This window comes from Dasypus novemcinctus, chromosome 13 (genome assembly GCF_030445035.2).
Source record: "Dasypus novemcinctus isolate mDasNov1 chromosome 13, mDasNov1.1.hap2, whole genome shotgun sequence".
Lineage (NCBI taxonomy): Eukaryota > Metazoa > Chordata > Mammalia > Cingulata > Dasypodidae > Dasypus > Dasypus novemcinctus.
The window spans coordinates 316,368-341,261 of NC_080685.1; the positions used below are offsets into that span (position 1 = coordinate 316,368).

At 46.6% G+C, this 24,894-nt stretch overlaps 2 protein-coding genes across 2 annotated transcripts; both read left to right on the top strand.

The window, feature by feature from the left end:
* Positions 1–580: 580 nt before the first annotated feature.
* Positions 581–11,244, top strand: LOC139436362 (gem-associated protein 7-like). Its single transcript, XM_071207772.1, has 2 exons — positions 581–681; positions 10,941–11,244. The coding sequence occupies exons 1-2, from the start codon at positions 581–583 to the stop codon at positions 11,242–11,244; spliced, it is 405 nt and encodes a 134-aa protein (XP_071063873.1).
* A 3,814-nt stretch (positions 11,245–15,058) lies between these two features.
* On the top strand, positions 15,059–23,624 carry SRP9 (signal recognition particle 9). Its single transcript, XM_004449041.2, has 3 exons — positions 15,059–15,252; positions 19,209–19,277; positions 21,712–23,624. The coding sequence occupies exons 1-3, from the start codon at positions 15,181–15,183 to the stop codon at positions 21,829–21,831; spliced, it is 261 nt and encodes an 86-aa protein (XP_004449098.1). The 5' UTR covers positions 15,059–15,180; the 3' UTR covers positions 21,832–23,624.
* The last annotated feature ends 1,270 nt before the right edge of the window (positions 23,625–24,894 follow it).

Here is a 24,894-nt window from a genome sequence, read left to right on the forward strand (position 1 = left end):
GGCCAGGGGAGGGTCAAGGCCAGGTGAGCGCCAAGGCCAGGGGAGCACCAAGGCCAGGTGAGGGTCAAGGCCAGGGGAGGGTCAAGGCCAGGGGAGGGCCAAGGCCAGGGGAGGGCCACACCGGTGTCATGGTGGAGCAGAGTCTGTGCCTCCTGCCGAGGCCCCCAGCCTACTCCTTCCCCAGCAGGAGCAGAGCCCCTCCGAGGCCAGTCCAGGGCTGCGCAGGCTCCTCTGGCCTTCACGACAGCCCAAAGCTGAGTCGGTCTCCAAAGCCCCACCAGCTTCGGGGCCTGGATTCGCAGAGCAGGGAGTGGGGACGTGGGGCCTGGACTCGCAGAGCAGGGCGGGGACATGGGGCCGGGGCCAGTGCGCTGCCTCGAGCTCGCAGCCCTGGGGAGGAAGGACCCGGCACAGTGGGTGGCGGCTGCTGTGAAACCTGAGAAGCCGGCCTGAGGAACGACGCGCTCCCCACAGTCCTGCACAAGCACGACTGCGTGCGGAGGACGCGCCTGCGGGAGCCTGGGGGCTTCCCACTGCCCAGGTGCTGCGATCCACACAGAGGAAGGGCCCGGAAGCCAAGATGGCGCCGCAGGCCTTGCTCCCGCCCTCGCCGCCTGCAGAGGACGCTGGCTCCGTGTCTCAGCACGTGTGCCTGCGACCTCTGCAGAGCGGAAACTCCCGGTCAGTAATTTAAGACGCGTGCTGGCCTGAAAGTGTTGATGGGGCACTTTCTCCTGGGCCATCAGCAAGTGCTTCCTGAGCGGGGCCCTGCGGCGGCTGGCGGGGCGGCCTGCGAAGGCCGGGGAAGGCGGGTGATAAGGGGCGAAGCTGAGCAGGCTGAGCTGCCACTCCCCTCGTGCTGGAAACAGGAGCTGAGCACGTTGGGCCCTTCCCCTCAGGGCGGGCCAGGGAGCCGGGATGGAGAGCAGAGGAGAGCCTGGTGAGCTGGAGAGCTGACAGTGGGGGACAGGCGCCACCGCCTCCGCCCCCGCAGGGCGCTCCGCTAGGTTCCCCTCCTGCCCGACCTGGGCCTCTAGGTGTCTGCCCACCCGGGGGGGAGGGCCTCCCTGCCACGCTTCCGCTGCGCCGCCTCTTCACCGCGTCATCCTCGCCCACTAAGGCCACCATCTCCCCGTCCCCGCCGCCCCCCAGGAGGGCTCCCCCTGCCCCAGGCAGCCACCCGCGTCGGAGGGCCTGGCCGCGGCGTGGCCCCCGGAGCCCTGCCTTCCACCGCCGGCTCCTCCGCAGCGCTTCTGACTCCCACCCCGTTGTCTCTCCCGTCTCTGCGACTGTAGACGCCGTTTATCACAGTTAGCCTCACGCGCAGACATTACCGTGTTCGCGCATCTCCTCTCCACCCCCCACACAGCACAGGCAAGCCTTTGAGCGAGCTGCTCTGGGAAGTGTTTGGGTTTTTTTTAGATTTATTTTGTATCTGTTTCTCTCCCCTTCCCCCCTCCCCTGCCCCAGTTGTCTGTTCTCTGTGTCCATTTGCTGCCTGTTCTTTTGTCCACTTCTACTGTTGTCAGCTGCACGGGAATCTGAGTTTCTTTTTGTTGCATCATCTTGCTGCGTCAGCTCTCCGTGTGTGCAGCACGATTCCTGGGCAGGCTGCACTTCTTTCGCACTGGGCGGCTCTCCTTATGGAGCGTGGGGCTCCCCTACACGGGGACACCCCTGCCTGGCAGGGCACTCCTTGCGCACATCAGCACTGCACGTGGGTCAGCTCCACACGGGTCAAGGAGGCCCGGGGTTTGAACCGTGGACCTCCCATGTGGTAGACGGATGCCCTAACCACTGGGCCAAGTCCACTTCCCTCAGAAGTGTCGGTTGACTTGTTGAACGAACGACTGATGACGTCACTGCTGTGATCAGTCGAGATTCCACAGTCACCATTTCCCTGAGCGAAACGCCAGCTGATTTATTAATTAATGCAAACCGGGTTCATTCAAATGCTCCAGGGCAGGGTAAAATCCCAGAACATTTTCAAATGATAAAAATAAGTTATCAGCCTAGAAGTACCTGACGCTTCATCCCTAGTCCTTTGGATGCAGCCTCCCATCACCCCCGCCCCACCGGTTCCGTGGTCGCTGCCCCCCACCTCCCCCAGCGCGCTTCTCGGGCGAGGCGCCTGCTAGCTGGCTGAGGGGGCTGCCTCTCGTTCTCCGCGCCCGGCCGTCGCCCTGGCTGCCCCACCACCTGCCTCGCTGAGCCTCTCCGGGTTCCAGGATCACTGATTTGCAACAACCACTTCCATTGTCCCTCACATCTGGGACTTGGGGTTTAAGTGACTCTCCACAGGGCAGAGAACAGAGCTGCCGCTGTGTCGGTTGGTCTCCGCCACAACGGGCCGTTCTCTGGGGTTTCTGGGCAGGCCGGGCTGAGGTGAGGGGAAATCTGAGCAGTGATGGACGCAGGCCAGAGAGCAGGGCCCGAGGGAGGGGGCGGGCGGGCGAAAGCCTGACCTCTTCTCCCCGGCTCCGAGTCCGGCTGCGTTTTCCTCAGCTTCAGGTGGCGCTGACCGGCCGGGGCCCTGCCCATGGCCTCGCGTCTCCAGGGCGGCCAGCGGCCTGCGCCGACCCAGGGCCCCCAGGACGCAGCCCTGAGGGCGGCCTTTCCCATCCCTCAGGTTGAACGAGCCCATTTCTCTCACCAGCCTCGGGGAGAAAAACAGGACCTTTCCCCCTCTGAGTTTTCGAGGTGTGTTCGTTCTGTGTGAAACCCGTTTTGCCTTAAAGGGCTAATTACCTGCCCAGGGTTTGGACACGTCATCACTTTTGGGGTGGGTAGGCAGGAGGCGGCCTCCGGGGAGCGCCTGGGGTGGGGGCACCGAGGAGCGGGAGGGGCCTCGCACCCTGGGTCCCCTTCGCCCGGTTTCTCTCTCTCTTCTTTTTTAATTATCATTTTTAAAGTTACTAGATCACACAAAATGGGCCTGGTCTCTTGAACTGGCTGCGCCTCGACCTTTGCCTCCCCCAGCCCACCGTCCCTCGTCCCCAACCTGCGGTCGATCCTTCGGTTCTCCAGGCCGCTCCGGTTTCCCTCCTCAGGCACGTGTATACAGACAGAGCTTAGGTGTTCTGCGCCACCTTTTCTTTCCACTTCACACAGCAGCACCTTATAGGTCCTGCCTTGTAATTGGCTTGCCCCTGACTCCCCCAAACACCTGGGGGGCAGGAAAGGCTTCACCCCCTGAAGCCCCGGGGCAGCCACCCCAGTGCTGACTTCTGCCTCCAGCCTTGGTCATCTGTGACCCGCCTTGCCCTTGCCTCCTCTGATCTCGTGGTCGTAAGCTTCTCCTGCACATCTGTGTCCACCGCAGCCCACCTGGTGGGGGGATGGCAGAAATGGGCTCAGGAAGGAATGGATCAGACCGGATTGGAAATTGGGGCCACCAAATCAGATCCAAGGCCCTCACACGAGGCAAGTGTGAGGAGGAGCAAAAGGTGAGCAGCTGTAGCCACAGCTGGCCCGGCTGACGGGGGTCAGCCCAGAACGGACCCTTCTCCTTCAAGAAGGGCTGAAGGCTTCCCTTGGCCTTGCCCGCGGGGTGACCGCCTGCACACCACTGCCCTCTGCTGGACACAGGCAAGCTGCCCGGAGACCAGCGCCGGCCCTGCCCTCCCTATTAGGACACAGCCACTGGGCAAACCGGTTTCCTGTTGGTGTCTCCTGCCAGCTTTGTTTCACCCTGACTGCCTTGCACTGAATTCACGAAACCTGGGAAGGGACAAGAGGAACAGTGTCTTCTTTGACTCTCAGCATATAGTAGTTTCAGTAAATATTGGAGGCATGAAAATAAACATAAGGGCACACATTGCCGGCACGCCAGCTGCACTGTGTACGCTGACTGTGGTTATATAACCACCCCTGGCCCGAGTCTAGAATCCAGAAAGAGCCCACCATGACCCCAGTCTAGAATCCAGTAAGAGCCTACCCCTGGTCCAATCTAGAATCTACTAAGAACCCACATCTGGCCCCAGTCTAGAATCCAGAAAGAGCCCATCCTGGCCCCAGTCTAGAATCCAGAAGGAGCCCACCGTGGCCACAGTCTAGAATCCAGAAGGAGCCCACACTGGCCCCAGTCTGGAATCCAGTAAGAGCCCAACATGGCCTCAGTCTAGAATCCAGTAAGAGCCTATCCCTGGTCCAATCTAGAATCTAGTAAGAACCCACGTCTGGCCTCAGTCTACAATCCAGTAAGAGCCCACGTCTGACCTCAGTCTAGAATCCAGTAAGAGCCCACCCTGGCCCCAGTCTAGAATCCAGAAAGAGCCTACCCCTGGTCCAATCTAGAATCCAGTAAGACCCCACCCCTGGTCCAATCTAGAATCCAGTAAGAGCCCACTCTGGCTCCAGGCTAGAACCTAAAAAGAGCTCACCCTTGGTCCAATCTAGAATCTAGTAAGAGTCCACCCCTGGTCCAATCTAGAATCCAGTAAGAGCCCACCCCTGGTCCAATCTAGAATCCAGTAAGAGCCCACCCTGGCCCTGGTCTAGAATCCAGAAATAGCCCACCCTGGCCCTAGTCTTAGAATCCAGTAAGAGCCCACCCTGGCCCCAGTCTAGAATCCAACAAGAGCCCACCTGGCCTCAGTCTAGAATCTAGTAAGAGTCCCAGTCTAGAAAGGCTTTAACATTTTTTTTAGAAGACAACTGGGGAAACAAAGAGGCATGAAAGGCTCCAAAGCAGAAGAAAAGAGTTCAGAAACAATCAGTCAATCCTTTTTATCTTGACAATAACAACTTCTTGCCTGACTCTGCAGGCCTTTGTGAAAAGATAGGGAACTGTAGGAAAGGAGAAGGAAAAAGGGACACATACACTGCAGAACTTTGTGGATTATTAGACTGTTCTCTCCCTCACTGGGACACGTTTTCCATCTTCAATTACAGGTATTTATGAACTTGCCTGATGATCTCTAATCTACCCCTGACCTCATTAGCTGGAAGCTACTTGTCCAAGCACAATAGTGCCATGTAAAAGGTTTTCAATAAAAAGTTATTGAATTCCTTATAATCAAATATAGATGAGTAGGAAGTGGATGTGACTCAAACAGCTGGGCTCCCACCTACCACATGGGAGGTCCCAGGTTTGGTTCTCAGCGCCTCCTAAAGAAGACAATCTGATGCGACCAGCTGGTGCAGTGAGCTGACGCCACAAGATGACGCAGTGAGATGACGTAACCAAGAGTCATAGCGAGGAAACCCAATGAGAGATACGACAAATAGGGAGCAGAGGTGGCTTAATAAATTAGGCGCCTCCCTCCCACATGGGAGGCCCAGGGTTCAGTTCCAGGTGCCTCCTAAAAAGATGTGCAAACTACGAGGGGGGATGGAATAGATAAATCTTTAAAATATATAGAGAGATAGATGAGCAGCGAATAATTTGCCAATGGCAATAATAAAGTAAATTTAAAAGGAGGCATTACACTTATTGCTTAAAAGTTGCTTAGATTTGCTGAGAAATTTTTCTCATCTCCCAAATTCCAACTCCCTGGTTAGCTCAAGGGAGAAATCTGAAATAAGGAGCCCCATGCAGCAGGGCCAGCGGAGGCCAGGTGGCCATGGCAGAGCCAGAGCAGGACAAGTCAGGAGGAGGAAGAAAGAGCAAGGAAGAACGGGTCGAAAGCCAAAGGCCTGGAATGTTCTAAGGACTGAGCATTTGAAAGTCAGTGGTAACGGAGGGAAGCAGCTTCACCTGGGGAGTGGGGCAGGAACGCAGACGGTGGTGGGAGGGGCAGTGCCTGGGCTGGGAAGCAGTCGTGGGGGGCAGCGGATGTGCAGGAGAGCACAAGGCTTTGGGGCGTGGTCTGGCACCCAGGCTCTCCTCCGTCAATCCAGATCCTATATGGCCATGAACTGCATGTCTAAAATTCAAAACAAATCCTACCATTCCCTGCTGTGATTAACATCTGCTGGCTTGCCTTTGACTGGACACTCGAGAGCAAAGTCCTGTGCCAATCAGGATAATTTATTGGGTTAACGAAGTGACTGCCTACTTGTTCTCTCTCACAGCCCCAGCCATCACCCTGGCTGTTGAGTATAATTTGTTTCTCCAGGCTCGCTTTCTTCTTCATCTGTGAAGGAGCATAGCACAAGTCCACAATCCTTCATCCATAATCCTTAGGGCCACAGGTGTTTTGGAATCCACAGCTTGTTGAATTCTAGAAAGGTGATCTGGTGCATATGCTGTGAAATACATAATACCGCCAGCAGAGAACAGGTCCTAGGCTATGATCAAACACTGAGTGGGGAATAAAGACTGCAAACAACCTGATGAGAGGCCAGGTCAAGTTTTCCACCAAAGGCGTTACCAAGCTACTTTTGTCCTTCAGAGCTTTCCGGATTTTTGGCATTGTGGTGTGGGCTCATGGACCACCTGGACAGAGCTGTTTCGAGGCTCCAATGAGGTATAGGTGAGAAGACAAAGCAGACGGGATGACCACAGTGGGGCAGAGGCCCTGCTCTTGCCTGGGAACGGAACTTTACTTCTTTGGACATTGTGTGTGAGCAGTTTATAAAGGACATTCTCTGAGAGCATTCCAGGAGCCTCCACTGCTGGAAGGGAATGACCTAGTTTAAAGAACGCGTCCAAGCTGGGGACAGTCGAGTGATCAAGGGCAGTTTCCTTAACTTTGTCCTCGTCTTGACTTCTCTCCCTCTTTTGGGGCTGAGCAGGGCTGGGCCAGGCTCGGTGATGCTGGAGCTCACAATGGAAAGCACTTCTTCCCCGGCATCCTGCCCTCTGCCTCCGGGAAGGCAGAGAGATCGGTCTTGTTTACCGGGGGTCTGCAATGCCCACAGAGCGCCTGGCGCTTGCCCAGGGTGGGCACTTGATTAATTTACTTTTTGCTGACTTAAATGAAATTGGTCTTTTATGCTCCTTGTGACAAGAGGCAAAAATGGCCTTCTCTTTGCTTCCATTGTTTCCACCTTTGGAAAAAACCCCTCCTCCCAGAGGGCAATGAGGCCCAGCTCTGCCCTCTGCTTCGGCTCACCTCTGTTCTTGTAATTCCTGCATTTCCCCCCCCCCACCCCCCACCCCCCCCCCCCCCCCCCGTTCCCCCCATTGTCTGCTCTCTGTGCTCATTTGCTGTGCATTCTTCTGTGTCTGCTTCTATTCTCATTAGGCGGCTCTGGGACCTTCCGGAGTGGGAGAGAAGCGATTACTCTCTTGTGCCACCTGAGCCCCCAGTTCTGCTTCATCTTCTTATTTTCTTTCCTCTGTGTCTCCTGTTGTGTCATTTGCTGTGCCAGCTCTCCACAGCAGCCAGCACTTCTGCGCAGGGCAGCTCTCCTGTGCAGGGCAGCATTGCCGCATGGGCCGGTACTCCATGTGGGCCAGCTTGCCCTCACCTGGAGGCCCTGGGCATCAAACTCTGGACCTCCTATATGGTAGACGGGAGCCCAATTGGTTGAGCCACATCTGTTTCCCTTTTTTTAAAATTTTTTTATTACAATCCTATACCTTACTCACAAATGACTTCAATATGCGTGTGGACAGCCCAACTAACACCAGGAAATACAGCTCTTCTGAAATGGTAAACCCCAATATCCAAGCCCTGACCCCGACCTCCCTTTCTCCAGCCTATCAAACATACTGGCCTTTCAAATTTCCTTGAGACCTGATCCTTCAACTTCTCTTTTGAACAAGTTAATGGCCCACCTATCTAGCCTGGGCAGCATTTTATCACTTTAACCACTCTCTTGCCAGAATCTTTACTATCCAACCCCTTGTCCTTATGCCTCATGTACCCAACTAATCCCTAACGTCCACCTTTACATTCCAAGATCAGGCTTCTGGGCGAGACTGCAGACTGGGGCTATCCCCAGAGTACAATCTCTAACTTCAGCTGAGTCTGCTTAACACACTGTTTTTCAATCCCTGGACTGCTTCCTTCCTCATTTCTTGCAGTGGCTTTTCCAAATCTTCTCCTCAAGGCTCTATATGTACCCTTGCCCTCCTATCTGAGAAGATAGTTGTTTTAGTTTCCTGTCTGGTAAGCAAATAGCTTACAGGAATTGATCAACTCACAGTTTCAGAGGCTAGAAGGCTTGTTTCCTCCTAGGGTTGGTATCTTCTGGTTGGCTGGCAGTCTTTGGGATTCCTTGGTTTTTCCATCACATGCAACGTATGTGGTGGCATCTGCTCCATTCTCTTCTTGGTTCTGTTGACTTCCCACTCCCTGCTGCTCCCCGCGGCTTTTCTCTCTGTGCCCAGTGTCCTTTGCTTATGCAGACTTCAGCCATATCATATTAGGCTCACCCTCATGCAGTCTGGGCACGACTTAACTAATACAGCTTCAAACATCCTATTAACACATGGGGTTCACACCATAGGACCAGGGGGTAGAACCTGAGACGACTTTTGTGAGGAATGATTCAGTCCCCAACAATGGCCTGGCCTTTTATATGACAAAGAAAATTTACCTTCTTTCCCCTGTATCTATGTAACTATCTATATCCTCAACCCTCTTTACCTCCTTCCCATCCACCACCAAGGCAGTGGTGGACCTCCTCTTTTTCGCTCATCTGTGCCTTTCATCCCCCCTTCATGTTTCCTCTGGCTTCTTGTTTTCTTCTTTATTCTGTATTTTAAATCTTGCTCTCTCTGGTGATTCCTGCCAGGAATGTTATATACCTGTAAAAATTCTTTTCCATCTCAAAAAAAACACCCTGGAAGGAGAACCAACAAGATGGCAGTGGAGTAAGGAGCTCCTAGAGTCAGCTCCTGCTCCAGGGCAGTTAAAGTATCACCCAGAACTCTCTGGAGCTGCTGAAGCACCTGTTTGGGGGCTCCAGGAGGCCAGAAAAGCATCCTTCCACATCCTTGAAGGAATGGAAGGAGGAGGCTGCCCGTCTATAGAGAAGATTTGTGAGTAGAGCACGCCACACCACGGAGGCTGGTGTCCATCCTCCACTGGAGGCACACGCTGCCTCAGGAGCTGTTCCTGACTGGAATTGGAGGCTTCACTTCCCAAAAATGGGGGAGGAAGAGACAGTTGGGCACCAGCTTCAGCTACTGATGAGTAAATTCAGCAGGCCTAAGTATAATCCTGAGATCAGCTACAGTTTGAGCCTGTTCAAGTAGAAAGAGGCCAGGAGCCGCCACCTTAACTCTGTGCCTGGCACGAGGGGAAGTGGGATGGACTGAAAATCCCAGTGCTGGTGGGGATCAGTTTCTTTCCATCCAGATCAGAAGGCAGCTCTAGCCTAGGCCCCAGCCCCACCTCGAGCAGGGAGGAAGCTACAGGGATCTGCACCAGCCTCTCCAGGAAATTACTGGCCAAGCCACAGAGGCTGGTGATTATCCTACTCTGGTGGCACAAGCTGCCCCAGGAGCTATTTTGTGGCTAGAATTGGAAGCTCCATTTCCCAAAAACAGGGAGGAGGAGACACTTGGCTACTGATTTCAGCTACTGATTGGTAGACTTGGCTGGCTAAGATATAACCCTAGGAACAACTGGGGTGTGAATCTGCCCAAGTCAGAAAGAAGACAGTGGCTGCCATTTTGACTCTGACCCCAGCCAGAGGGGAAGCCAGGACCCAAAATCACAGTATGGCAGGAACCAGTTTCTTTCACCCAGATCAGCCTGCAGCCCCAGCCTGGGCTTCAGCCCCGCCTCTGGCAGGGAGGAGGCTGGGGCCCCTGCACCAGCCTGTCCAGGTAACTGCAGGGAACTTTGGCTGGCACAGACTGAATAATGGGAAGTCTACCAGGACAACTGCGGTCATCTTGGACCCGCACTGCAGAGCCTGCTGCCCACACCTGCAGCTCCATCCCTGTCCCAGGCAGGGGAGAAAGGGGCATGAGCTTCATTAGTCTCTCTGGGCAAATATAGTCTAGGCCTGCATGACTTGGATTATTCCACACAGCTGTGGCGCTGTCCCTACCCCTGGCAAAGGAGAGAGTTGGGAGAAGCTTCATTGGTCCCTGGCGCAATGAGGGCAGCTTGAGCCTCCACAGCCTATAGCACCAGTTACAACCTTGGCTCCTACTGCACAACCAGCAAGGGAGAAAGGGCAGGAAGCCCTAAACTAAAGAGAAAAACTGTGCCCAGAATACTCTAGTAAGCCAGATGCCAAGACACCAACAAAAATGTATAATCCACACCAAGAAACAGGAAGCTATGGCCCAGTTAAAGGAACAAGATAACCCTCCAGATGACATAATGGAGTTGAGACAACTAATCATAGATGTTCCAACAAATCTCCTTAATAAATTCAATGAGATGGTTAAAGAGATTAAGGATATTAAGAAGACACTGGATGAGCACAAAGAAGAATTTGACAGCATACATAGAAAATTAGCAGATCTTATGAGAATTAAATGTACAATAAATGAAAATTTAAAAACATTGGAATCATATAATAGCAGATTTGAGGAGGCAGAAGAAAGGATTAGTGAGCTTGAAGAAATGGCCACTGAAAGTGAACATATAAAAGAACAGATGAGGAAGAGAATGGAAAAAATTGAACAAGGTCTCAGGGAACTAAATGACAGCGAAAGGTGTGCAAACATATGTGTCATGGGTGTCCCAGAAGAAGAAGAGAAGGGAAAAGGGACAGAAGGAATATTTGAAGAAATAATGGTAGAAAATTTCCCAACCCTATTGAAGGACATAGATATCCATGTCCAAGAAGCACAACATACTCCCATCCAAAAAAACCCTGAATAGACCAACTCTGAGACACATACTCATCAGAATGTCAAATGCCAAAGACAAGGAGATAATTCTGAGAACAGCAAGAGAAAAACAATGCATAGCATATAAGGGATACCCAGTAAGATTAAGTGCTTATTTCTCACCAGAAACCATGGAGAAGACAGTGGTCTGATATATTTAAGATACTACAAGAGAATATATATATATATTTAAGATACTACAAGAGAAAAACTTCCAGCCAACAAGCCGTGGCTTTGTCCCTGATGGACGCAGGGTCCCGCTGAAGTCATTGGTTACTGAAGCCCTGGAGTCTCCTGAAATTCAAGCATCTCTAGAATTCCAGGAACAGCGGGCCCGAGCCACCCTTCGGGAGCGCTACCTCCGCAGCCTGCTAGCCATGGTGGGCCGCCAGGTGAGCTTCACCTTGCACGAGGGTGTGCATGTGACCGCCCACTTCGGAGCCACTGACCTGGACGTGGCCAACTTCTACGTGTCACAGCTGCAGACTCCGATAGGTATGCAGGCTGAGGCGCTGCTCCGATGTAGTGACATTATTGGGTACACCTTCAAGCTGTAAAGATGTTATTGTGTTCACTTTTCTGCCTTAGGCTTAGCCACTCTATCTCCCAGGCCTCCAATGTTTCTGAGTCTAGAACTCTGGGCTTCACCTTGGCATTTTGAGCCAAGCTCCAAGCGATTCTGGCTTCTTGGGGCCTCCAAAGCCTATTCAGTAAAATTCTGCAACCAAAGGAGTTTTAGATCCTGTTGAAAGGAATGCTCTACCTCCAAGAACTCTGAACTCCACAGAAATATGGTGCTCATGGCAGTGCTCCAAGACTGGGAGAATAAAGGAAGGTAGATTGCAGGGCAGGAAATTGTTTATTGAAGGGGTTGCAAAGTTCAGCCATCCTGAAGATACTCCCCTGTGTCCTCCTGCAAAAGAACATATTATTGCAAGAAAAAAAAAAAAAAACTTCCAGCCAAGAATCTTATATCCAGCAAGACTGTCTTTCGAAAATGAGGGTGAGATTAGAATATTCACAGCTAAACAGAAACTGAAAGAATTTCTAAGCAAGAGATCAGATTTTCAGGAAATACTAAAAGGTGTGCTAGAGCCTGAAAAGAAAAGACAGGAGAGGGAGGCCTGGAAGAGAGTCTAGAAATGAAGATTATATCAATAAAAGTAAATAAAAGTGTCAAAGGAGTGATGAAAATAAAATATGACAGATAAAACTCAAATAGTCAAGAATAAATTTAGCCAATGATTTAAAGCACTTGTATTCAGAAAACTGCAACTCAATTTTAAAAGAAATCAAGGGATGCAGACTTGGCCCAATGGATAGGGCAATCGCCTACCAAATTGGAGGCCCATGGTTCAAACCCCAGGCCTCCTTGACCTGTGTGGAGCTGGCCCACATACAGTGCTGATGCGTGCAAGGAGTGCCCTGCCACGCAGGGGTGTACTCCGTGTAGGGGAGCCCCATGCACAAGGAGTGTACCCCATAAGGAGAGCCACCCAGCGTGAAAGAAAGTGCAGCCTGCCCAGGAATGGTGCAGCACACACAGAGAGCTGACACAAGATGATGCAACAAACGGAAACACAGATTCTCAGTGCCGCTGATAAGGATAGAAGCGGTCACAGAAGAACACACAGTGTATGCACATAGAGAGCAGACAACTGGGGGAGGGAGGAGGAAATAAATAAACAAATAAATCTTAAAAAAATAAAATAAAATAAATCAAAAAAGGACTAAATAACTGGAAGAATATTCCATGGTCATGGATTGGAAGGCTAAATATCATTAAGATGTCAATTCTACTCTAATTCATATACAGATTCAATGCAATCCCAATAAAAATTCCACCAGCGTTAAAAAAAATTTGAAAACACGATCACCAAATTTATTTGGAAAGGTAAGAGGTCCTGAATAGCCAGAAACATCATAAAAATGAAAAGCAAACCCTCATCTCCAGACTCATATTACCAAGCTATAGTGGTAAAAACAGCATGGTACTGGCCTAAACACAGGCACATAGAACAATGAAACCAAACTGACAGTTCAGAAACAGACCCTCATGTGTACGGTCAAGTGATTTTTGATCAGCCTGTCAAACCCACACAGCTCCGGCAGCACAGGTCCTTCAACAAATGGTGCTGAAAGAATTGGATATCCATTGCCGAAAGAAGGAAGGAGGACCCCTATCTCACACCTTATCCAAAAATTAACTCAAAATGGATTTAAAAAAAAAAAACTAAAAATAAAAGCAAGAAACATAAAGCTTCTAGGAGAAATTATAGGAAAACATCTTCAAAACCTGGTGTAGGTGGTGGATTCTTAAAGGAGATAAGAGGAGGACTGAGATGGACTACTGATGTTTAATGTATGTAGAAGTTTTAATTAGCCTTACTGTAAAAGTGTGGAATGTATAGAGTGGATGGTAACACACAGTGAGTAACAGCTAGTTTATAAATGGGGATGTGACTGAAAATGGTTGTCTAAATATGTAAATGCCAATTGACAGAATGCTTGAGAATAATCTACGAACTGAATAGCACAGTAAACCAAGAGGTGGATGAGAATTGTGGTTAAAGGTACAGAGGCAAGAGTGTCCTTTGTGAGCTACAGCAAATGAGCATCACTACTGCAGGGTGTTGGGAATGGAGAGAAGCATGGGGAAAATACAGCTGGAGTGACCTATGGACTATGGTTGGTAGTAAAAATATAATATTATTGCAGGGGAGCAGACTTGGCTCAATGAATAGAGCATCTGCCTACCACATGGGAGGTCTATGGTTCAAACCCAGGGCCTCCTTGACCCATGTGGAGCTGGCCCACGCGCAGTGCTGATGCGCGCAAGGAGTGCCCTGCCACACAGGGGTGTCTGCTGCATAGGGGAGCCCCATGTGCAAGGAGTAAGGAGAGCTGCCCAGCGCAAAAGAAAGTTCAGCATGCTGAGGAGTGGTGCAGCATACAGAGAGAGCTGACGCAGCAAGATGATGCAACAAAAAGAGACACAGATTCCCAGTGCTGCTGACAAGAATCCAAGCGGACACAGAAGAACACACACAGCAATGAACACAGAGAGCAGACAACTGCGGGGGGAAGGGGAGAGAAATTAAAAAATATATATACTTGTATCTATGCAAAAGATGTACTGTGTTGATAATGATGTGGTATGGAAAATGTGAGCCAAATATACACTATGGACATGGTAACAATCAGATGATATTATCTTATCTGTGACAAATATTCCACCACAGTGTGGTGTGTTGATGGAGGGGTGTTTTTGGGAATTCTGCATATGTGCCTGATTGTTTTATAAGTTTACAACTTCTGTCGTAAAAAATATATTTAAAATAATAATAGGGTGGGTTGGGGGGGGAAACACACCGAATGCAAGATAAGGACTATGATTAGTAGTAAGATTTTGACAATATTCTTTCATTTGTAACGAACATCCCACAACAATGCAAGGTGTCGGTGGAGGGTGGATGTACAGGACCCCTGTATGATGTTACGCATGTTTGCTTTGTAAGTTTACAACTTTTACTATACACTTAATTGTTTATGTATGTTCATATATAAATAATATAAAGATAATAATAGGGTTGGTTGGGGGGAAATACTTCTGTTAGTAGTAATATTTTGACAATCTCTTTAATCAATCATTAGTTAAAAAGGTTTAACAACAATGCAAGTTATTGGTGGTAGGGTGAGTTATGAAAGTACTGTATGATGCTACATGTTTGTTTTGTAAATTCACAACTATTATTATACACTTATTATTTATGTGTGTTTATGTATGAGTGATATACTTCAATAAAAACATTTTTTTAAAAAAGAGCGCCCTGCTTTAACTTGGTTTCCGCTTCTCGTCGCTTCTTAGGTCCTCTCCTGCTCCGGTGAGCGCCCATGAGGGAGGGTATAAAGCAGCGGTACTTCGTTAGCCCCCGCCCCACCCAGCTGGGACTTCCGTGGCCAAGGTCGCCACTGGCCTTCCGGTGAAGCTTCTGCTTGGACTTGGGCCCTGCCTGCCATCTGACACCACTGCCCGCTCCCTCCTTGAAACCCTCTCCTCCTCTTCCGCTCCATCACGAGGCTGGGCCGGTCGTCCACCCCTGCCCGGCCAGCCCCTGACGCTGCGCCACTCCGCTTTCCGCGCGGGAACCAGGGCTTCTCCTTAGGTCCTGGCCGGAGGGCAGTGGGCGGACGTCGCTCCTCCAGTCCTCCAGGGGGCGCTGCGGGAGCCGCCACAGTGCCCATGCTCTCGGCCTCTCTGGGCCAGTCCCAGAGCCCCACGCTCGGGGCACCGCCCCTCCGCGGCAACATCCTTCCTGCCCATTGGGCGAGGGCGGTCTGCGCTGGCCAATGGGGCGAGGCGTTAGTACGAGGCGGTGCCACCGTCCGTGGGCGCCTGGGTCTCCGGGGCCCGGGCCGCGGGGGTAGGCAGTGTGTGGGCCGGTCGCGCCGCCTCGGGTCCCGCGGCCTTGCCTGTCCGCGCCGGGCCCACGATGCCGCAGTACCAAACCTGGGAGGAGTTCAGCCGCGCGGCCGAGAAGCTCTACCTCGCGGACCCCATGAAGGTGAGTGGTGGGCGGGGACCGGGGAGATGCGCGGCGCGCGCCCAGGCCCCGCCGAAGCCTACTTGTTCCTGCTGGGTCCTCTCCGTCCTCCTCAGCCGCTGGCCCAGCGAGGCCCTGAGACGGGCAAAAATCAGGGTCACTTCTGGACCCTACACAGCCCTGCTTCCGGCCTCCCCGCCTCTGAACTCGGCTGCGGTCTGCTGGCTTACGTGTCTCCCAGGCCGGCTCCTCCCGCTGCGGCTCCGGCCCGCTCCTCCTGGTCGTCCTGGTGCTTTCCCCTGGTCCTCTGGTAGTAAGACTTCCTACCTCGTATATATAAAACAGTGGCCGTGTTTTCCTGCCACCGCTCGGACGTTTTTGAAAGGCTCCTGTTCGGAGGCATCTACATCGCGGTACAGTGGTTCTTAATCTCTTGGAGATCAGTGGCCGTTTGAGACTACGAGAATGCCTGTGCCCTTTCCTCAGGAAAGTGCCCTTATGTATAAATGTTTGCAAACAATTTTCGTGGGGCTCACGGATACCCGAGATTGATTCAGGGGCTCCAGAAGGATTACGAGAAGTGGATGCTAGAAGTTAGCTCACTATTAAAAAAGTCCAAGTAATGGGAGTTAAAACATTTAGAACTCTTGATTTTTCTTGCTCCTTTTTAATTAAAATTACTGCTTCTTTTTAGAGGTTAGCTTTTTTAAAGGTATTTTATACTGAAAACCTTAGGATTGTTTCTCTATAATACCTTCGTATTTCCTGTCGCAATTCCTTTGTGCTCCATACATTCACCACTCACATCATCAGGCTTTGTGGGAAAACAAAGGTAAGATTCAGCCCCAGTGCTCAAGGAGCTGGTGTTATTGGAGAATATTTTTGACACCCAGTGTTGTGAATATATCCCTTCAGAGAAAAAAGGAAATTAAAAGCAGTTAAAGGGAAGCAGACTTGGCCCAGTGGTTAGGGCGTCCGTCTACCACATGGGAGGTCCGCGGTTCAAACCCCGGGCCTCCTTGACCCGTGTGGAGCTGGCCCATGCGCAGTGCTGATGTGCGCAAGGAGTGCCCTGCCAGGCAAGGGTGTCCCCCGCGTAGGGGAGCCCCACGTGCAGAGAGTGCACCCGTAAGGAGAGCCGCCCAGCGCGAAAGAAAGTGCAGCCTGCCCAGGAATGGTGCCACACATGCCGAGAGCTGACACAAGATGACGCAACAAAAAGAAACACAGATTCCCATGCTGCTGACAACAACAGACGCGGACAAAGAAGATGACACAGCAAATAGACAGAGAACAGACAACCGGGGTGGGGGAGAGGGGGAGATAAATAAATAAATAAATAAAATCTTTTAAAAAAAAAAACAGTTAAAAGTCTCAAAAAACCAGTACTCGAAATTTACCATGTGAGACTTCTAATGATGGTTAAATAACATGAAATATGTTTTAAATATCCACATTGGGCTGCCAGCAAGACATGTTGATGTTATGATTAAAAATTGTATTGGGCGCATTGAAAGACCTAGATTTGTAAAAAGAAGTGCAAAACATTTCTCAGTTCCTTTTTTTTTTTAAACAATAAAATGATATAATAAATGAAGTGGTTTAGATAGTTTTTGGAATTGTGTCCTTTGTTCATGACACTGGTGATTTCTGGTTCTTACCTTGTTCATTGGCCCTTCATTTTCATTCAAGCAATGTACCACGAGACCCTTACAGGATCTTGTCCTGAAGTTCCTCACTGTACACTAAAAATATTTGAAGTCAGTAAAGAATATACAAATTCACATAGTGATTCCATTTTAAGGATATTATGGTAGGGAAAATGGAAATAAAATGGTAATTACAGAGCATTGCCGTGAACAAAGCATGTTTGGAAAAGGCGGGAAGGGAATCTTTGTCTCTTTACCCAGAAAAGTTCAGTGGCCTGAAAACCTTCTGCTTCCTCATGATAGCCTTCTTTTTTGTGTGTGTGTGAGACTTTCAAATAGTCTTTTTTATTTTTCAGACTTATTTTTTATTTCTCTCTCCTCCCTGTCCCCCAGTTGTCTGCTTTCTGTGTCCATACACTGTGTGTTTTTCTTTGTCCCTTTGCGTTCTTGTCAGCGGCACCAGGAATCTTTGTCTCTTTTTGTTGCGTCATCTTACTGTGTCAGCTCTCTGTGTGTGCCTTCCCACTCCTGGGCAGGCTGCACTTTTTTCGCATTGGGCGGCTCTCCTTACAGGGTGCACTCCTTGCACGTGGGGCTCCCCGGCGCAGGGGAAACCCCTGTATGGAAGGGCAGTCTTTGCACGCATCAGTACTGCACGTGGGCCAGCTTTACCAAACGGGTCAGGAGGCCCTGGGTTTGAACCTTGGACCTCCCATGTGGTAGGTGGATGCTCTATCCATTGAGCCAAATCCGCTTCCCTCATGATAGCCTTCTACTATTGTTTGTTTGTTTGGGGGGTGTTTGTTTTTCTTTTTTTTTTTCTTTTTAGGAGGAAAACATGGAAGAAAGCAGGTGCTCAACTATTGCTCCCATTCTACTGGGTTTTGAGTCTGATCTTTGATGAGGAGAACCAGGAATTAATGTGGGGGGGGATAGTGACTAACAATTTTATGGAGTGCCTTCTCTGACAGACATTTTGCATAGATTCTCTTTATTATCAATTACAGCAACCTATTAAGGTAGAAGTTAGTAATGAATAAGCAGTTTTAGATACATTAAATCATTTGCCTAGTCTCCAAGAGATTAAGCTGAAGTTTGAACCCAGGTCTCTGAACCCCAAGTCCATGATGTTGTTACCAGTCTGCTGCCAGAGTTAAAAAAAGAAAGGAAATTTTGCCAGAAACTCTTTGGAATTTGTTTGCCAAAATTCTCTGCTCCACATTGAACCTGTTGATTATGCTCATCACCTTTTAACATTTTCTAGTCAAAGATCTTAGCAGTACAGGATTGTTGTATAATAACCTCTTTTCTGACCTGTGAGCCTCATAGGGTGGTATGACATTTTTCTGCAATCCCAGAAAAGCAATGAGCATAAAGGGAAAAGCTGTGGGTTACAGTTTTATTAGCCCTTTTGATTTGGTTTCCAGAATTGTCTAGAGGCTTCTGGCGCTATACTATAACCATTTTTAAATTATGACCTTGTTTTGTCTTGTAGGTACTTAACAGATTTTAAAACACATAGATAAACAAGAGTTATTTATTATGTTGATTAGCCAAAACTGCTTGATTCTGTCATTAAAGAAAAAAAAATCCATGGAAGTTGTAAACTTCATTGGGAGATCTTTTTCTTTTATAGGAATATGCTAATATCCAAATTGTGTCTGGGCTGCCTAAGTGTAGAAGACTAAATAGCAAAAAGGATTGTGAGCCTTGTTACTCAATACAGGAGGTACTGTGTTTTGAAAAGTTGTTGATGGAGACCTCTTTTCAAGACAGAATTCTCCTTTAATGTGATAAAGCATTGTGTTGTGCCTTTATGAAAAAGACATGATTTTGATGAACACTTCAGTCTGAATCACTGCCTGGGAGCTTGGTCTGGTAGAACCCTGCGCTGCACTGCAGCTGTTTCCTGAAGAATGGATTTAGACATTTTAATTCACCATCTCTGCCCTTTTTCTTTTTTTCTTCTGTCATTCCTCTGTGTTAGGTGTGTTGTATATATATTTTTACTGGGAAGAAATGCCAGTCCCTCCCCTTAGAGTCTCATAGGCATTTCCTGAATATGGGTATGTTTGAACATTTTCAGTACATCTCTTTTCAAACTGCCTGCCAATAAAAACACCAACCTTTAGTCTTTGAAACAAGAAATTGTAGCGATAGGAATTAACTAAAATGCTGTTTACAATCTCATTTTAGTAATAAGTTTACAATAAAGGTGCCTTTAGATGTATTGGCTATTAATTCTAAAGGGATCATTTTTAGCCACCTGAAGACTATTTATGAGAAATGTCTGCCTTCATTGTATCTAAATGTGTATTTTTATTTCAGGCACGAGTGGTTCTCAAATACAGGCATTCAGATGGGAGTCTTTGTATTAAAGTAACAGATGATTTAGTAGTAAGTATACATTTTTTATTTGTTGCATACTTTCAGGTTTGAGTTAATCATTTGAAACTATTTACATCAAATTTATACAGATTATCCATTAGGATGCTTATTTTGCATTTCTCCCTGTCCCCTTGTTTGTGCTCGTTGTCTGCTCATTGTGTGCTCATCTTCTTTTTAGGAGGCACCAGGAACTGAACCCGGGACTTCCCACATCAGAGGGAGGCGCCCAATGGCTTGAACCACCTCTGCTCTCTGCTTGTTGTCTCTCTAATTGTGTTTCCTTGTTTTGTCCCTTGGTTGTATCCTCTTGTTGCGTCATCTTGCCACACCAGCCTGTTGGGTCAGCTCTCTGTCTTGCTTGTCTTCTTTAGGAGGCACTAGGAAGCGAACCCAGGACCACCTCTGTGGTAGGTGGGTGCCCAACTGCTTGAGCCACATCCGCTTCCCTGGAATGTGACTTTAAAAAATTGCTTTCTGTCTTTGGTTGAATATGATACTGTATTTATGTTCAGGGTTCCATTGTAGGCTCATAAGAAATTATATCTTTTAACGATTACTGTCTTCCAAGAACTGATGGAATTTGGTGAAGGAAATGTAGAGACATGAGAAGGCAGAGAAAATTGACTTGTGTGCTGGACTTGAGTTGAGATCTGCCGCCTCGCTTGCCGTTCTCCGGCATTCTGGCCTTGGAAGCCTTTTGGCGTCGGTTTTTCATCTGTAAAGTGTCGTAGTAATCATCTCCTTACCTTGTTGGGTGGTTGTGGCAAGTATGTGAAATACCTCGCATTAGTGTCTGCCACTTCTGGATTTCAGTAAATGCTGTTTTTTGGTTTTGGTTTCTTGTTTTAGGAGGTTCTGGATGTTGAACCCAGGACCTCATATGTGAGAGACAGGTGTTCAGACACTGAGCTACACACCCACTCCCAAATGTGTTCTTGAATCTTGAGCATTCACGTTAAGAAAAAAATTTTAGTGGTGATTGTCAGAGAGTGACTAGGTATGTCTGCTAAGGAGAAGCTGTGTTTCCATATATTTCAAAAATAGGGAAGAAAATGTAGAACTGATTGTAATACCGAAGACTCCAAACGATGGCTCTCTGCCCTGGTAATGACAAAGCAGAATTAAGAGTCCATGATAGGCAGTAGCGGGGAAAACTTTATTTACATTGCTGATCCTGTGACAAGGTCTAAAAGTGAAACATTTTTATTTCCTTTCTTAAAATTACTGAGAATTAGTCCATATCTAGAAGGAACCAAAGATATAATCAAACCCAATAAATTTGTCTAGTAGATCTTTTAGAGAAAAATTTGTACACTGTTCTTACTCATTTTAATAGCTATAATTCCTTAAGAAAACTCAGTCCTAGGTTTCATGTTTTTATCACCATGTGGTTTTGACTTTTTATAATCTCATTTATTCATACTTTTTCTAATCCCATGACTGATTTTTAATATTGTCTTTTATGGACCTACAAACTTTTTCTTTGATAAGGTAGTTGGAAGATATGCACATTCTTATAACACATATACTAAAATAAAATGATGGAGATTAGTATGGCCTCTGTACGATTACAATGTGCGGATAAAGATAAAGGTGCTCTAAAGGTTGAATAAATTCAGCTGGGCATGATGAGATTGAAATTCATATTACTTAAATTAGTGAGTATTATCGCAAATTAGTTCCTGTCGTTTAAAATTCATGTGAACCTTTAAGATGGGGTAAAAATAAAAAATAACTAGTTTATTACAAATGGAAGAAAGGGTCTACCAACTTAAAGGTAATATTTAAAGATTTTACAACAAATGGTCTAACGATTAACCGTAAGCAGATCTTTTTTTTTTTTCTATAAGCAGATCTTAAGTATCTATATAATGAAGAAATTGACTTATAACAAGGAAGAATTTGATTAGCTGTTAGGAGCTTTTAACAATTTAGTTTTAAAATTTATAAGCCAAGATTAGATCTGTCTGGTTTAATTAGGTGTTGACCAGCTATGAATAGGGATTCTAAATTTTTTTAAATGGTCATTATTAAATATTCAATTTTACAAATAGGGAAAGTATATCCAAGATCTCTGTGCTTTTTCCATTATAATTTGGTTATTTAGGACCATATTGCAGGGAGAATATACCTAATTCTAAGCCTTGGGTTATCATTACACAACACCAGGATTTTACATATTACTTAACTCGTAAGTTTTGTGATGCTTCTGATAAAATTCATGTAGTTTTTTCATCCACAGGAGCGACATTTAAGATATTATATTTAAGGAATGTAATTGGTAGAGACTTGTAAAGTTGGGTAGTTTTCTTAGAATAACTTCCAGAGAGAATAGAGCGAAACAGTGATAGGAAAGATGCTAAAATTTTTCCCCAGCTGTGTTCTCTACATTGTTGTTAACTAGTTTTATGTAATTAATATGTACTTTTAAAATTTCTGACAGTGTTTGGTGTATAGAACAGACCAAGCTCAAGATGTAAAGAAGATTGAAAAATTCCACAGTCAACTAATGCGACTTATGGTAGCCAAGGAATCCCGCAGTGTTGCTATGGAAACGGACTGAATGGTTTGAAATGAAGACTGTTTGTCATGTTCTTAGGAAGTAAATAAATATCTTTTGAATTTGAGGGAGTGTTGAGACTGAAATGCTTTATGTAACTAAGTGAGATATTCAAAGCCGGGAGATCATTTATTTGTACTTTGTTTTTCAATGTTTACTTTAGAGAGCTAGGAATGTAAATACTTTCAGTTAGAAAGCCTCTATTTATTTTTGGAAATTGAACAAGAAATGCGTCTATCTTGGAAACTTTTTACACATTATTGGATGTTAGGCAAAATATATAATTATTTCTTTGGTAAATTTGTATCAGTAATTTGAAAAAGATATTAAGAGAAGCCAATCTTTCTTCAGTTTAGTTCATCTGTTTTTAAAAGAAAATTAAATGTAGCCATTTTACTGGATTGATGATTCTTTTGGAACATAAAAATTTGTGCTATTGACCAATAAATATATAATATGGTAACTGGAATTAACTATGCATAGTACTACATCTAATTAAGTAAAATAGTGTAGTCTCAATTATACCTAAAGGTAATTATGAATAACAAGTATTCCTTTACCTTAAACTTTCCAGATTTAAACTATATTTTTGAATGTAAGAGATTTGTAGTGTCCTTAGGTCACTGAGCTATAACTTATTTGAATCCAGTTTTCAGTGATCAAAAATAATTACTCTGAATGCATGAACTGAATGATGGTCACTAATGACTGAAATCACCATATTACAAAAATATTTACTCCATATATCCCATCTGCAATTTCTCAGAAGGGCTAAGGGTTATTTGAACTGTTAAACCTTTGCACACCTCTGTGACACCCCTGCGCATTCTCTCTTTATGTAACCATTGTTAAGCATGACTGTCACAACTGTTACGTTTTCCAGTAAACCAGAAGTATGATACTGATACTTATCTTGTATTTGTAACCTGAGTTTTACCACCTAAATGTAATTTTCACTTGTTGATTCCTCAAGAGTAAAATGTAGACACTACATTAAAATTTTGTTTGTTTTAAATTTGTCACAAATTTAAGCAACATTTTAGTATGGAAAGTTCCACTGGCCATTATGAATTTTGAAATATTTCAGAGAGGTCAGCAAATAAAATATTATGTGAATATATATTGTTTCTGTCGAAGTTTTTAAATTCTCAAGATTTATTTATTTCTTGACCAAGATATACTGTGTTTAGTCTAAAGTGAGTCTAATGCTACTGAAAGTTTTTAAAAAAAGCTTTTTTGTTTCTTAGTACTTATTATCTGGATAAGGTTGTAGCATCAAATATGTAGGATTTTGGAGTTTCTATTTTATCCCCCCAGAATTAGTAGAAATAGAAATCACTGGGTTTCTTTTATCCTTTTTCTTTCTCATTTGTATCTTCTGCTTTTGAATACTGCTTTGTAAAGATGACCTGGAAAAGAAGGACTCCTCAGTTCAGTATTCGGGTTCTCTGAGTCATTGTTACTTATAACAGGGTGGTTAAGAGCAGAGGGTCCCAGCCAGCCCGCCTGGGTTGGCATCCTGTGGTCTCGACATGATGCTGTTCTAAGCCTCCATTTTCCTCTCTGAAAATTGGGATAATAGTAGTATCTTCCTCATAGAACAGTTAGGAGGATTCAGTGGCATAATCCGTTTTAAGCTCTTAAAATGGTAGCATATTATTGTTATGATTATTACTACTGGGGAAAGGGGTTAAGTAATAATCAACTTTTCAGTTCTTTTCATAATTTTAATTAAATGATTAAGAGGTAATGTCTGTTCTGGTGAGCTATGTCTATTAAATGCTATCTTTGCCAAACGTGGAGTGTATGTGCTTACTGTTTTTATATGGGGGAATTGAAATTCTTAAATCTAAAATTTGTGTCTTACAAAGTAAAATTAATTAGGACTAATTGTAAAATTATTGAATCTCTTAAAGATCAGATAAAACACCAAGTCATAACCTTCTGAATATCACTATGCTGTACACCTGAGTATTTCCTTTTACTAGAAAATATTTTTGGACATCATAATCACACTTGGGTGGACTTTTTTGCAAACTTTTGTGATATATATAATCAAATGTTGCTGACACTAAGGTAAGTCCAAATAAATCATTATTTAATTGTAATTCTTGGTTCAGAGTGAGCAGTTGGAATAATTATATTTTGTTCCTTGTAAAGGAAAAAGATGTTCCTCATCTTCTTGGCTCACAGAGCTGTTAGACATTGCTTTTGACTCCATGTACTCTATTATGAAGTATTTACTTCTCCCTCTTAGGGAGCACCTAGCTTGCCAACTTCATCTTAAAAATAATTTTAAAACTCTTGGTCGCAGCTCCTCAACAAGAGGCAGGTTGGCAGCAGTTCATAGCTGGTGTCTTCTGTTGCTCAGACCTAACATTAAGAATCATGTGATTTGTGGGAAACGGACTTTGGCCCAGTGGTTAGGGTGTCCGTCTACCACATGGGAGGTCTGCGGTTCAAGCCCGGGGCCTCCTTGACCCGTGTGGAGCTGGCCCATGCGCAGTGCTGATGCGCGCAAGGAGTGCCCTGCCACGCAGGGGTGTCCCCCGCGTAGGGGAGCCCCACGCGCAAGGAGTGTGCCCCATAAGGAGAGCCGCCCAGCGTGAAAGAAAGTGCAGCCTGCCCAGGAACGGCGACGCACACATGGAGAGCTGACACAGCAAGATGACGCTGCAAAAAGAAACATTCCCGGTGCCGCTGATAAGGATAGAAGCAGTCACAGAAGAACACACAGGGAGTGGACACAAAGCAGACAACTGGGGGGTGGGGAGGGGGGAAGGGGAGAGAAAAAAATTTAAAAACTCAAGGAAATGTTCCTCTAGTCCTACAGTTAAAATTTATGATAACATGAGAAGAAAAGACAAAGTATTTGCTTCCTTACCTTAAAAGTTGGGCTAGTTCCAAGGAAGATGGAGTAAGCATGTCTGCCTGGCTGTCTCACTGAACACAGCTATGAACACGTTAAGCAGCTATTTAAGACTGAAAATAATAGCAGGTGGTTTGGGTGACATGATGAGCCGCTTGTTTCCCTTTGGTGTCCCCAGCTTGAACTTGGCACACTGG